We start from the raw sequence: 14,301 nt of genomic DNA, 5'->3' as shown, positions 1-14,301 counted from the left end.
CAGATGACGCTCAAATTTAGTGGGTCGAAGCTTTTACCACCAGAGGTCAGCGATTTCAGGGATGAGCACTTCAAAGTTCTAACGCTAGATGTTGTCTATTGAAAAACAAATATTTGGGTCCAGCGCATTCTGTGAGCTTCAAGACTTTGGCCCAAAATTACGCAGGTCCACTTCGAAGCTTTACGCTGAACCAAGATTTAACACGGTCCGCCAGCTTCAAAGTTTTACCGTGACCTCACCCCCAATTTAGCGACACCGGTGATAATTGGGACCTTCACATGACGCCCAAAATTTATAGCGGGTCGAAGCTTTTACCACCAGATGGCACCCAATTTTGACGAGGACCACTTCACACATTGAACACTAGATGGCGCCTATTCCCAAAATTCGCTGGGTCTTTGCAAAGTTTTAAGAGCTTGCCCCCAAATTTTAACAGGGCCACTTTAAAGCTTTACGTAGGATCAACATCAATCACGGTCCGCGAGCTTCAAAATTTTACATTCACCCCAATTTTAGCGGGGCCCAGCTGCTGCTATTTGAGACCGTCACATGACGCCGAAAATAAGCGGGTCGAAGACACCATTTGCAACAACTAAGGGGGCCGCCACGAGGCTACGAGTTCGAGAGCATCGTTTGAATCGCGCGCGCGCGAAATCACGTGATAGGAAGACGAGTAACGTCACGCGACCATGGACACATGACCTGCGGCAATGACGCATCCTGTTTTTTACCCCTATTACAAAAGCCAAGTGCCAGGAAAACCACGCGCAGCGATTCAAATAATGTCACATGACCATCATGTGACCACGGCGCAGCGCCCTCTGTCGGATTCAACACGAAGCCTGTGTGACATCACGTGAGCTCCCTCTGTCGGACGCAACTCAAACCCGGGGAAAACACGGAACCTGTGAGGACATCATGTGAGCGCCCTCTGTCGAACGCAACTCGAACCCGGGGAAAATCACGTGGTTAACATCACGTGATGGGAGCCGTGGTGACGAATCAAGACGATCAACGTCACACGACCATGGACACATGACCTACGGTAACGACGCATCCTGTTTTTTAACCGTATTACAAAAGCCAAGTAGCGCGCGGGAAATCACGTGATCTGAATTGCACACACGGACAACTACGAAGAGTTAAGCGGTCTCGGAAGCAATGTGCTCGTAGCTCAAGGGGTAGAGTGTTAGACTTCTGAGCTGAAGGTAGAGCGGTCGAGTCCCAGTCGGCCGCGGAGCCTTTTTTATCGAATAAAAGGAGCATTTACCGCGCAGCGATTCGAATAATGTCACGTGACCATCATGTGACCGCGGTGCAGCGCGCTCTGTCGGACGCAAGTCGAACCCTGTGTGAGATCATGTGGTTAGAATCACGTGATGGGAGCCGTGCTGATGACATCCCACGTTACCGTCATGTGACCGCAGCGCAGCGCTCTCTGTCGGATGCAACACCAACCCTGATGACATCACGTGAACGCCCTCTGTCGGATACAACTCGAACCCGGGGAAAATCACGTGGTTAACATCACGTGCACGTGCGTAATACCGCGAGGCATGTGCGGGATACCAGGAGGCACGTGCGTAATACCAGGAGTCGTTAACTCCTGGTATTACGAGGCACGTACCGACCAGAGGGCGGGACCTCGATGAGCTCCCATTGGTCACTGGGATGGGAGAGAAGGAAAGGGCCTCGCCCTACTGCGCTGTGATTGGTCGGGGCTGGCCCCGCCCCCGTAATAAACAACGGGGTGGGGTCAGCCCCCTTGTTTATTTCCTGTTCCATCGTGTATCATAATACGCCCTCTAGGAAGCAATGTGCTCGTAGCTCAGGGGGTAGAGTGTTGGACCTCTGAGCCGAAGGTAGAGCGGTCGAGTCCCAGTCGGCCGCGGAGCTTTTTTTATCGAATAAAAGGAGCATTTACCGCGCAGCGATTCGAATAATATCACGTGACTGTCATATGACCGCGGCGCAGCGCTCTCTATCGGATGAAACACAAACCCTGTGTGACATCACGTGAGCGCCCTCTGTCGGACGCAACTCGAACCCTGTGTGAATCACGGGGTCACGTGATGGGAGTCGTGTTGATGACATCCCACGTGACCGTCATGTGACCGCAGCGCAGCGCCCGCTGTCGGATGCAACACCAACCCTGATGACATCACGTGAGCGCCCTCTGTCGGACACACCTCGAACCCGAGGAAAATCACGTGGTTAACATCACGTGCATGTGCATAATACCAGGAGGCACGTGCGTAATACCAGGAGGCACGTGTGTAATAGCAGGAAGCACGTGCGTAATACCAGGAGGCACGTGCGTAATACCAGGAGGCACGTGCGTAATACCAGGAGTCGTTAACTCCTGGTATTACGTACGAGGCACGTGCCGCGTACGTCACCAGAGGGCGGACCTCGATGAGCTCCGATTGGTTACTGGGATGGGAAAGAGGGAAGAGGCGCCGCCCTACTGCGCTGTGATTGGTCGAGACTGGTCCTGGGATGGGAGAGAGGGAAGAGGCCCCGCCCTGTGGCTCTGTGATTGGTCGAGACTGGCCCCGCCCCCTTAATAAACAAGGGGGCGGGGCCCAGCCCCCCTTGTTGATTTCCTGTTCCATCGTGTATCATAATACACTACTCAACTAACTGACGTACCCGGCTTAACGAGGCAAGAAGCGAAGCACGAGCCGCTCACGATCAGCTGAAAGCCGACGTTGGACCATCGACGTCCGAGCCGCTCCATGGTCCACCAGGCGACGACGTAGCTGGGAAGCTCAATGATCGCCAGAAGGAAGAAGTTGAGGAACTCGTTTCCAGCCATGTTGGTCACGTTGATGTGCAGACCGTAGTAGGCGGCGTTGTTTGCTACCCTGTCGGCAGTTCAGGAAAATTGATTGTACCGGAGCTAGGGCGGGGCTCGGGGCTTAGTTTTCGTTGAATGCCGAAATTTGCCACGGTTCTAGCTATTTGACAACTGACTACGAACACGGCTAAAATAGGCCGGCTAAGAAGAAGCTCACACGCTAAGTTGACAATTTTCCGAAATTTTTTTTGATGTCACCACGTGACACTCGTGTTTTACGCGTTCGCCGCAGCCAATTAGCCTCTCCGGAAGGAATCGTTTTTTTATTTCATATTTCCCTGTTGAAAAAGTGTTTATTTGGACAGTGTGTAATTCTCCACAGCTTTAGCCCCCCCAAAAAAGGATAGCAGTTTTTTTGTAGTTTAGTTCGGGAAGAAAGTGCTATCGGATTCGAAAGTTATTATTGATTTTCGGACATTTTCAATGAAAACATGGCAGCTGATGAGCCCACATACAGATGGAGAGAAATTGCGTCAGCTATCGGGAATGGGCCCTTTATTGCAACTGGCATCGCCCATATCGTACAAGTAAGAAAAGGCAAGCCCTGGAGTTTCGACAGCTACATTTAGGCGGAGACTGAATGCTCAGTAACGCGTACCTAATTTATTTTCGCGATAAAAAATGGGGAAAAAAACTCATTTTTTTTTGGAGGGAGACGTAACAGACGTTTTATAACTGCGTATTTCAAGGTGTAGACGAGGAGCGACGACTGTGCCTGGGATGTTAGAGCCACACAGTAAACAATTTTCAAATAAGACTAAAAATGGCGAAGGCAAAGCCAAAAAATAGAACGTCCTCGCCATTCTTCGACAGAAACTCCAAACACCGACGCGGTCAGTCAAACAACAACATTACGGTTACGACTAGAGTTCATGTATTGGGGAGGAGGACAGACCGTGACGCCCCAAGCGGTTAACCTAACAACTACACGGATGGGGACAACAAATACAATGACGCAGCGTTCGGCCGACATAACCGAACGCGGCGTCAGCGTTCGGCTGGAGTTCGTGTTCTCCGGCGAGGGGGAGGAGGGGCTGTTTTGTTTCCACTACGGCCTGCATGAACAATGCAGCATGCACGATTCCAGCTCAGCACAAAAGCCGAAGTGGGTCAAGCTCGCATTCTCAGAAGATAGATCCGCTTCGTCGATTGTTAGTATTTTTTTTATTAAACTGCACCCCGCGCTCTATTGTAGAAGATTGCATGGCCATGCCCATAAGGCCTGTCGGCATGTGCACAGGCCTTGTGTTGAGTAAACACAGAGCGTGGGGAAAACAAACGGGTCAGAGCGCCCCCTATAGTTCGATCTCCTGCCCAATAGACCGGTCCATTAGGGTCATAGCAGAGAGGGTAAAAGGGAAAAAAATGCACTCCCCTCTCACCCCGAATGTCGTCCGCTCCTCCGAGAGGGCTGTAGGTAGCGTGTTTAGGGGTTAAAAGCGCTAAAAACGAGGGACAAGTAGTAGAGACACACACCACAGAGCGCTTTGCAACTGGTTTATTATTGGAAAACCACACGTACCGCGAAACCAACAAGACACACATCCGATTCAGTTGCAACTGGTTTATTATTGGAAAACCACACGTACCGCGAAACGGATGTGTGTTTTGTTGGTTTCGCGGTACGTGTGGTTTTCCAATAATAAACCAGTTGCAAAGCGCTCTGTGGTGTGTGTCTCTCCTACTCGTCCGTCGTTTTTACCGCTTTAACCCCTAAACATGTTCAACCAACTAGCCCAAATCCAAACCCTTCTGTAGGTAGCGTCCGGCTGGCGTGCAAACTGTGTTTAAAATCGCGTCATTTTAGAACTTTTAAGCGCAGATCCGCAGATTTTGGTACGCCAATTGTCGTGTAATACTATGCTAGATAAAAAGACTCACAGGGTGCAATTGCGCTGTTACCTGCGTCCAAATAAAAAAACAATAGGGAAAACTGTGTCAGATTGGCCGGTCTCTTTGGTGAAAAGTAAATCCGGTTGCTGTACCTTTTTTACTATACAAAGTTCGTACTGGTGTAGGCCTATAGCGACCATGAGTGAAAGTCTGAAATATAAATAAAAACGTGCTCTCGTGCCGCAATACACGCAGTAGTTGAGGGTTGTACTGCCGGCTGACTCAACTGCTATTTAAGTAACGGAAAAAAGATATGCTAGTTGATCATTTACAGAAATAGAACAACAGAGAGCTATAGGATGATTTTGGAGTAGCCACAACTATTCTAAGAACGCGAACCACTTCACAACGGCAGCCACGAGCGAGAGTTTGATATTCCGTACAGCCAGCCGATACAGCTCAAAGACGGAGAACGGCAACTTCCCGGTTTGTCGTCTGCTAGCGGAGTCGGGCGCGTGCCCTCTCTCTAGTTTTACCCCGCCGAACCCGCTGAATTTCCCGGATGTATGGAGAGGGCGCTGCTGTCGAGCAAAATGGTGCCGCCCAGAGAGCGCTAGATGGAATGGTCTATACACTCCGTGCGACGCGACTGGCGCGCCGCCGCGCGGCCGGTAGCGAAGGTAGGCAGTGAGAACCCCGGAGAAAACAAAACCGAAACCACGCCGCGTACGTTGGTACGCATATTGAAGTCGGAGCGGTGCGGTTGCGCTGGGTTCACAGCATGAAGTGCTGCCTGTGCTGCGTCATTAAGTGCTTCAATAGTTATGCGTCGTGTCTCGTGGAGACAAAGTTTCACAGTTTTTCACCTCGCCGATGTTTTCTGGGACAGCGACAACGATGGAGCCGTGCCGTACGACGCGAGAAATTTAGTCTCCCGATCATGTCTGCCACTGTGTCATCACGGCTGACATATTCTACACTGCCGCTTTGCGCTCTGCGTTTGTTTTCGTACCAGTAACGCCTACATGTGTAAGCGCCGATAGAACGAACTGAAATGCCATCCCACACTCGCGGTTATGAAATGCCAATTTCGTTGGAGGAATGCCCTCCAAAGAAGTTTCGTCCCCATCGTACGTGTCATTGATATTTCCGGACAAGTATGGCGTGCAATCTGTACTTCACGAAGAAAGATTCGAATGGTAAAAAAAGTGACAAATATAAATCTAAAGAAAACAACAATGAAACTCGGATTCACTGGAGAATCGACGATTGAGTATGGAAGTTTATGTGGTGTGCTTTCTTTCTGGATCAGCCTCCTTTGGATGTGAAAACGCTGACACCCTGAGTTCTGTAGACAACAATTTGTTTCTCGGCTTTAGAGCAACCTATCGCAAAGTGGTTCGAACTGGAAGTACTGTCCACTGGTCCCTTCCTGCCTGTAAAGTGTGCACCTCCCCCGATGAGTGGTATTATCTTGACAGCCTTTGACGGTCAAAACTTGTTCCCATTTAGTTACGCCGCCCAAACTAAATTTCCACCTGGTTTCGCTATGCCAGCTCTTTTTGTTATAATAATGTTGTGCCAATTGACGGTCATGTCAAAGTACCCGTGCGCCGAAAATCAGCACATCGTACAACAGGTTATTACACAACAGCTGACCGCAAAAGCCCTTGGCGGCCAAACCGTGTGTTGGCCGACAGCTTTACTTTCTCGGCTTTGGAAGCACCTTCCGTAAAGTTGTTTCAATAGGAAGTACGGTCCACCAGTCCCTTCCTACCTGTAAAGTCTCTACCTCCCACAATCAGTGGTATTCTCTTGACAGCCTTCTCATGGTCAAAACCGGTTCCCTTTGAGTTACGCCGCCCAAACCAAATTTTCACCTGGTTTCCCTATGCCACCTTTTTCTTTTTGTATAATAAGTGCTGTGTCATGTTACTGTCAAGTCCAAGCACCTGTCTGCCCAAGTCTGCACTTTGCACAGCCCGCTATAACACAACATTTTGGGTCCAATATTGGATATCCCGTACAGCTTTATTTCTTTATTCGTTAGAAACATAACTTTCACACCTGCTGTCTTAAAGAAACCTGGCACTCTTGGTGCACAAACTTAGTGAACATCTCACTCGCCTCCAAATATCATCGTTCCAGCAGTCCTAGGTTTACAGCGACGAGCGAAATAAATTTCCCACTCAGAGCAATTATGGTGGCGGCCGTCTTGTTTTTCGGAAAATTGCTCCAACTCCTTTTTCGGCCGCAACTAGAGAAATTGCCCCTAATAACGACTCAAACTCAATATATAAGAAGTGGAGAACAGCTAAATGCCCTTCTGCCCCAGCACTCATGCAACGTCACCCTCAACTTATCGGCTCAAAAAGCAAACGTTTCGTCCGCGCGCGCTTCCGCCGCCACAGTTTGGCATGCGAAAAGGCGCCGCAGGCTGCTGAACGCGCCTCACAGTCGAACGCCAGCTCCTCCGCTAGCGGCGCTGCGCGCGTTTTTCAAAGCGCCCCCTATAGTTCCCGCACGGAGTGTATAGGCTCCCTACGGGAGCCAGAGTTGCGCGATCACGTAAGGAGCCGCAACAAGTGCCGTGCAGGAAAGTAGACGTTGCACGCGCCCCGGCGTACGTTTCCCGCCGGTATTCGCCGAATTCAGTCACGTGACGAGCGGGACCAACATGCCGTGCAGGAAAGGCGGCGCTACGGAGATGAACACGCAACTCTGGCTTAGGGTGCCTACATGTCTGTCTGCCTCAGGGTGAAGACATCCATTGTTGCCCTGAATGTGCCAGCGCGTGGCGCTCTCGTGCCCTCGGTGCGTGACTTGGGCGGTAAGATGGCGTCTATGCATTAGCCAAAGCTACGCGCTCGAGCTGAGTGACACCGGATTGCGCGCACTTCAAAATGCATAAAAAAACTACCGGGCGGAAAAATGTCTGAGATGTCACCACTCAAGCAAAAGCGCGCGTGTGTATGAAGGCACTCTACTCTGGCTCCCGTAGGGAGCCTATACAGGAACTCTAGTTATGACGCTTCCTGCCGCCCATCTGGTGTCGGCGAAACCGTACTATAATCTAAATGGCTGTGCACGCGTAAGCACGGTCCGTCCTTCCAGCCCCAGAGGGCGCTACGGACCACAGAACGGGTAGGCGGTACCAAACTGATATATCCCAAAATATTGTCCTCGGCACTGATCCTCGGCACTTTTCCGCCGGATGAGGATTCCCAAAACCCCTTCTTCTCCCTGGTGCAAGCAGATCAGTATAGGTCACTTAGCGTGCGTATGAAAGAGGTGGCACGCGACGCCGCGAAAACGACAGATCCATTTCAATGCTTTGCATACATGTTGTGCACAGAGGGACAACGACACCGTGCGCTTACTGCCCGGTGACAAGGTATAAGACGGCTGGGCGTCAAGAACGGCGTGGCAGGCCGAAGAACGGAACCGCGCAGCCCGTGTGCGTCTACAGGTTTCCAAAGCCTGCGGCAGGAGCTTATGAAGGCGTCCAAAGCGCGCACCCACTCCCCCTGACCGCTTATGTCGAGAGGCTAGGCGATAGGACGCGTAGCAACGGCGGCCTCACAGGATTGGCTGGTTAAAGAGAACGACGGCGTGACGTCAACTGAGGAATAACCGAGGTGCATTGGGGGACAGCAGGGCTAGGGCGGACATGGCCTCCGGCTGGGCGCCGCAAAGCGGCGTGTACGAGTGGGCCAAGGTGGGTTAATATTTTATAATGAGCCATCTGGCAGGAGGTACATCTGCCGTCCCCAACTGCGGAGCGCCGAAATTGGCGAAGGGGACGTCGCTGGCGATTTTCGGTTGCTATGTATTACGTCCCGGCGTCGCTTCCCATAACCAGCCAATCCAGTGCGGCCTCCGTCGCTATGCGCCCTATCGCCTAGCCTCTCGAAATATGCACCGCGCCGCCGTCTGTCGGCACTTGCAGAAGGTGTTTCCTAGCCAGTTTCCACAGTTCAAGGTCGGCGCATGTACAGTCCCCTGCAATATGAAAGACCCCCTGGGAGCGCTTGGCCGGGGCGGTGGCTGGCGCGGGCGCTGCGAGCGCTCCGAGCAATTCCATTTTGCTTCGAGGGGAGGACGCTCACTCGGGGCTTAAAACACGCTAATCAGTTTCTGCTGATAAGCGCGTTCCCGGTGGAACGCGTGGCGCGCACAGGGGGTGATTCATATTGCAGGGCACCATACCAGGTCACTAATGCGAACGAATTAAAAGCGATGAATCGCTGCGCATTCGATGTGCAGGATTGGTGTACTGGGTGACAACAAACGCAGCAAGAGGAGGAGCGCCGTGACGATGTACTTTCTGCGCCCCTTGATTGGCTCTACTGGATAGTAGCGCCTGCTACCGTCAGACCAAAAGCTGAACGGAGTATATTAGACAGATGTGGCAGTGCGCAGAAGACGAATAGTGTAGTGGTCTATAAAGAATTGCAACGATCGCTTTCTTCGCGTTCCACAGCTCTGTCTATGGTGTTATAGAAGGCACCCTAAGCAGTAGACATGTTTAGCAAGATATAGACGCGGTGCACACCTTCAAAGCCCCAGTTTCTTGGAAGTCATTCACCGGGCCGGGTAACAAGCGCAGTAAAAGCCTAATGTTTCTACGAAAAGAGAAAGTTTTCATTGGTCGTTCCGATACTTCTGATATCGGTAACAGATAAGGACACGATGCGCGCGCCACGCCATCGACGCAGTATCGGGTGCCGTTATCGAGGCCATCGCAAAGAGCTACTAAAACACTCTAATTACGAGCAATTTTCGACACAGCCCCAGTTTATAGGTTGACACGCCCGTTCATAGTTGTATCAACCAACCACTCAGCGATAAGTTTATTTTTGTTTAGATACAACGACAGATAGGCGGCCCGCAATTGCATGGGCGCCTGTAACTACACAATACCATGCAAGAAAAAAAAGAAGTGGCAGCAACATATTCCTTTGAAGTCTTATAATACATGAACTACAATTTAAGGAATTAGTTTGTCAGGTGTCATATTTTCCCGCTAAATTTTGCGGGGAAACTGAGTTGATGTATGGGTCACGCTTCGTCAATTCCCTCAAGTGTATAAGACACGTGACGCCACTTTCTCCTCTAAATTTTGCGGGGAAACTGAGTTGATGTATGGGTCACGCTTCGTCAATTTCCTCAAGTGTATAAGACACGTGACGCCACTTTCTCCTCTAAATTTAGCGGGAAAATGCACGGACGAACGGACGGACGGACGGACGGACGGACGGACCGACGGACAGCATTTTGGGATTGAGGGTAGCGTTAATGAAATAGCATTTCATGCTTTTATGATCAATGCATTTAACAGAAGCGCAGTAAACGAAAACACCACGACACTTGTTGACGGCAGGCGTACGGGTATTCGTACTTTACAGGTGGAGGCAAACTTTCCAAGGTATTTTCTTGTCTACCTCGAAAGGACGAGAAATAAAAATAACAACAATTTGGAACACTGACTTTGGCGAAGCATCGGAATGGCAATACACTCCCTTTAACCTTTCCACGAATGGCAGCGAGCGCTACGAGGCGTCTCGGCACACCCAGCGATGCGCACGGAGCACGTGGCTATCCTATACCCCCGAGTCTCTCTGCGCCCCTCCGAAAATCACTTTACACTCGCCTAGAGTTGGATTGGCGGATTGGCTCTGACGGTTCGCTGCGTCCCCCCCTTCCCCCCCCCCCCTCCCCAATTGGGGTGCACCGCTAAACATTTTCACACCTATAATGGTGTAAAGAGGATGTGTTTCGGAACGAACAATCCTTTTTACATAAGTTTTTACACGCTTTTCGAGAGTATGCAGTTGTAAAAAGAGTGCCATGGTCATTTACACCCTTCCTACTCCTTTCCTGCGCCCTCCAGCTGGCAAAATCACGTTTAAAGGGTGTACGTCCTCTTCATTACACCTTTAATGCACACCGTGTTAAGGTGTAATGGCGATACTATCGAATACGCCCACGATTTCTTATTCCCCCCTTTCTATCGTGTTAGCCAAGGTTTGCCACGATCGTCTCAAATTGATACGTAAAGATGACATTAGCGCTATCTCACAATTCATACCGTTCCTTGATCGTGCTCAAGGTTCCAACATCGTAGCAATCAATCCTTCAGAACCCCACAAAACCTTCACAGAAGTGTTGGCATCCAGGCAGCACCAGTATGGCGCCGATATTAGCGTAATATAGGAAAAATTATGCCGATACCATTTTAATCTAGCCGATATCCTTGAGGTATCGGATGGATTGCGCCGACCCTATCCTGACATACTGTACCCGCCACCTTTTTCCGTTGAGTATGGGGAAGATTCGTTTGTTAATCAGCTATGCTGGCCAGGTATTCGGATTTCATGACCAACTCATAACCGAGGTTAAAAAAAAGCAAACAGGAATTGGTTGAGCCGCTTTCGCACAGGCGATGTAAAAGCACTCGCGCGATGTGACTAGATTAGATCACATCGCAAAAAATCAGATGGTCACACGGGCGTGCCCGATATCCGAGTCGCTTCTCGAGAACTCTCGCTCCGAACGCCGCTGATTGGTTGATCCACTCCGCGACTAGATCGCATCGCAAAAAGTCGGGTCAGCTAGCGACTGTTCGAATCGCGTCACTTTTTTTCTGCGATGATCACTTTTGCGACGAAAGTTATTGCGCGACTAGATCGCATCGCCGATGTGAACGCACCTTTACTTTTAGCCCGAGAATGAGAGACAAAACACGCAGAGGGAGCTCAGCTGCATTGACTATCTCTCTTCGACCTCGCCTTGTGTTAAGCCTTCCCACCGTCTTCTGTGTTTTCGCGCGGGTGTGAGGGAGCGCGGAAACCGCTTCAATAAAATCAAAGTGGTGGAGCAAAACACGTGAAAGCTCCCCGTAGGGAAAACGCTTGGACAAAAAGTTGTCACGTGACTCGCCCTGACACGCTGATGGGCTTACTGGGGCCGTACTCTTTGCCGTATACGCCAAGTTGTGGTGATGTGTAAGGGGCTGCGTAACTCCGCGCTTTCCGAAATGCGCTCTTCAATGTTCTGCTTTTCGTGCGTTGCAGTTGCGGCCGTGGTATTTTTGTCGTGAACGTCCGGAATACGCCTGTGCCTACTTTTCAGTAACGCACCTTTTCTTTGTCGGACTCCATGGAAATATTCTGCTCTGCTCGTTGGACCCGTTTCGACAACAAACTTCTCATCCGCAACAACGAGAATTTCGTTGAATGTGGGAATCCTTCTTCTTTCTGGAATTTATATTGGCGTTGCTTCGTGCTGCCGCAGTCGGATTATGATCTATCACGAACCACGTGATATTGCTTTTTTATTCTCAAGTACACGGCAATCATGATTCTGATAGTAGTCCTGCTTCCGTCTGAATAAAAAGTTTTAGTATATCGTTCCGATGTCTTCCATATCCCCAATGACGATACAATATATGCGCGAAGGCGGTTGCGAAGTATCGGGTATCGTTATCGGATCCACAGGAACGATCTATTAAAACTATCTAATATGCACGGTCCTTCGTGTTTGATTTATGAACTTCGCTTGGCAACGAAGAAGTGTAATTCTATTTAATAATTGGTTTTCCATTCCACGGAGAAGTATCACTTTTCTAAATATGCCGAGAACAAGCTGTGTGTGATGATAGGGTGTTAATAAACTTTTGTGGGAGATTGAAAACAATCCCGTTTGCCCATGTGTGCGTGCTAGGCGAGCCCGATATCTGCACTTAACGCGCAAGCCAATACTGCCGATGTTGCCGATACAAAGGGAGAGCATAGGCGACGTCCGGCCGATACAGAGCAGACGCATATGTAACATCTGGGGTGGTTTGCTCATCTTGCGGCCGCGGCCGTGGCTGCGGGCACGAGGGATGTTTATTTCATGTGGCCAGCTCCATGGGGACAAGAAGTACATAGCTTTATTGCCTAAGAGCTGAGAAATCCGTGTCGCTTCGAGTACAGAAGTCTAATTTCGTTCGCAGAAAGTGACTGCAGAGGCTTTAAACTGAAGTGCAATTAACCGCCCCGTACATACCTTAGGAGCGGCAGGTGAAGTTACGGCCAGGGAAGGTAAATATGAGCCAAAATAAAGGAAAAATCATGCAAAACGAAAGCGGTGGTTGTGTAATTATATATCTGCGCTAGCACCGGAACAACATCCTCCATTTTTATGTCATAAATAAATAAAAAAAAAATTCTGCTGTAGTGGAGCGGTTAGAGCACCGGGACTTGTCGTCAGGGCGTGAAAGTTCCGGGTTCAAATCTCCGCGGACGCTTCTTTTTTCATTCCGCGCGTGTTTTATTTTTTAAGTGTGATCTTTTTTTACAAATCATTCACGAGGACTACTGCGCCTTACACGGTTTTACTGTTTGCCCCAGCTGTTGGACCGACAAACCGGAAGAAAAAAAATGGTAAAGCCAAGTCAACGCGCTAATACAATCGTTTCAATCATTAAAAGGAAACCAAGATCAAGCCAAGTTAACGCGCAATTAAGAACGTTTCATAATGTTCATTAAAAGAACACCAAGATTACAGCATCAGTATGACTTTCACTCAAACGGGGCCGATACAACCATCCTTTCCCCAGCAACTACAATTTTATGTTTTTAAATATAAAACGCGCTTTCTATACCTTTTTTCGATAACAGGACGCGCCTTTTTGGTGCTAATACACACTGCAGTCGTGTCAATTAAAAAAATGAACAAGATTTAAAAAAACACACAAACACGCAAAAAAAGTAAAACTTTTGGAGCGATTTGGACCCAAAACTTTCGCGCCACGACGCGGGTCCCCGGAGCTGTTACCCCTCGACTACAGGAAGAAACCTCGAATATGCGGCGCTAGCGCAGGGATATCAATATACTTGCATCGATTGTATCTGGCTCTATTTTCCCTTTATTTTGGCTTATATTTAACTTCCCTGGCCGTAACTTTACCTGCCGCTCCTAAAATACGGTGGGGCGGTTAATTGCACTTCAGTTTAAAGCCTCTGCAGTCAGTTTCTGCATGCGAGCGAAATTAGACTTTTGTACTCGAAGTGGCACGGACTTCTCTGCCATTAGGCAGGGGCGCTAGGTACTTCCTTGTCCCCATGGAGCTTGTCACGTGACATAAAAATCCCTTTTGGCCGCAGCCGCGGCCGCAAGATGAGCAAACCGCCCCAGGCCAATATCTGACCGGCATAGCGACCTGGGCAGTGCTCGCACGGTATACCGCCGTTACAAGACCGGTCGCGAAACGGCGGTACGCCAGTATACCTGCCGAATGTCGGGACGTGCTGCAAAACCGGTGGGCCGATATTACCACGGCACTGGCCAAGGATCGCCGTGCTACTTGGGTCGATTCGTTTGCGTAAATTTCTCTTTTTTTCAGTCATTTCATAGGATTCCGGGACGGAGTGCATTTTTTAACAAAATTTGTACTATGAAAATTACACTTTTAGCAGAAGGTGTACTGTGAATTTACACTTTTATAAGGAGGTGTACTGCAGTATTACATTTTTAGTCAAGGTGTTAGAAAAGTCTCACATTTTTTAAGGGTGTGAGGTTTACAGATTTTTTGTAAGGTATAGCGTTACATCAATAGAACT

At 49.6% G+C, this 14,301-nt stretch overlaps 1 protein-coding gene across 1 annotated transcript in view; it reads right to left on the bottom strand.

The window, feature by feature from the left end:
* Nucleotides 1-2,635: 2,635 nt before the first annotated feature.
* Nucleotides 2,636-14,301, bottom strand: part of LOC115329931 (beta-alanine transporter-like) — a 37,458-nt gene continuing 25,792 nt past the window's right edge. The window contains exon 7 of the mRNA XM_042291500.1: nucleotides 2,636-2,867. Coding sequence (XP_042147434.1) covers nucleotides 2,636-2,867 — 232 coding nt within the window. The remainder of the gene's footprint in view (nucleotides 2,868-14,301) is intronic.

This window comes from Ixodes scapularis, unplaced genomic scaffold (genome assembly GCF_016920785.2).
Source record: "Ixodes scapularis isolate PalLabHiFi unplaced genomic scaffold, ASM1692078v2 PGA_scaffold2__306_contigs__length_199485367, whole genome shotgun sequence".
Classification (NCBI taxonomy): domain Eukaryota; kingdom Metazoa; phylum Arthropoda; class Arachnida; order Ixodida; family Ixodidae; genus Ixodes; species Ixodes scapularis.
This window is presented reverse-complemented; position numbering and strand designations above follow the sequence as displayed.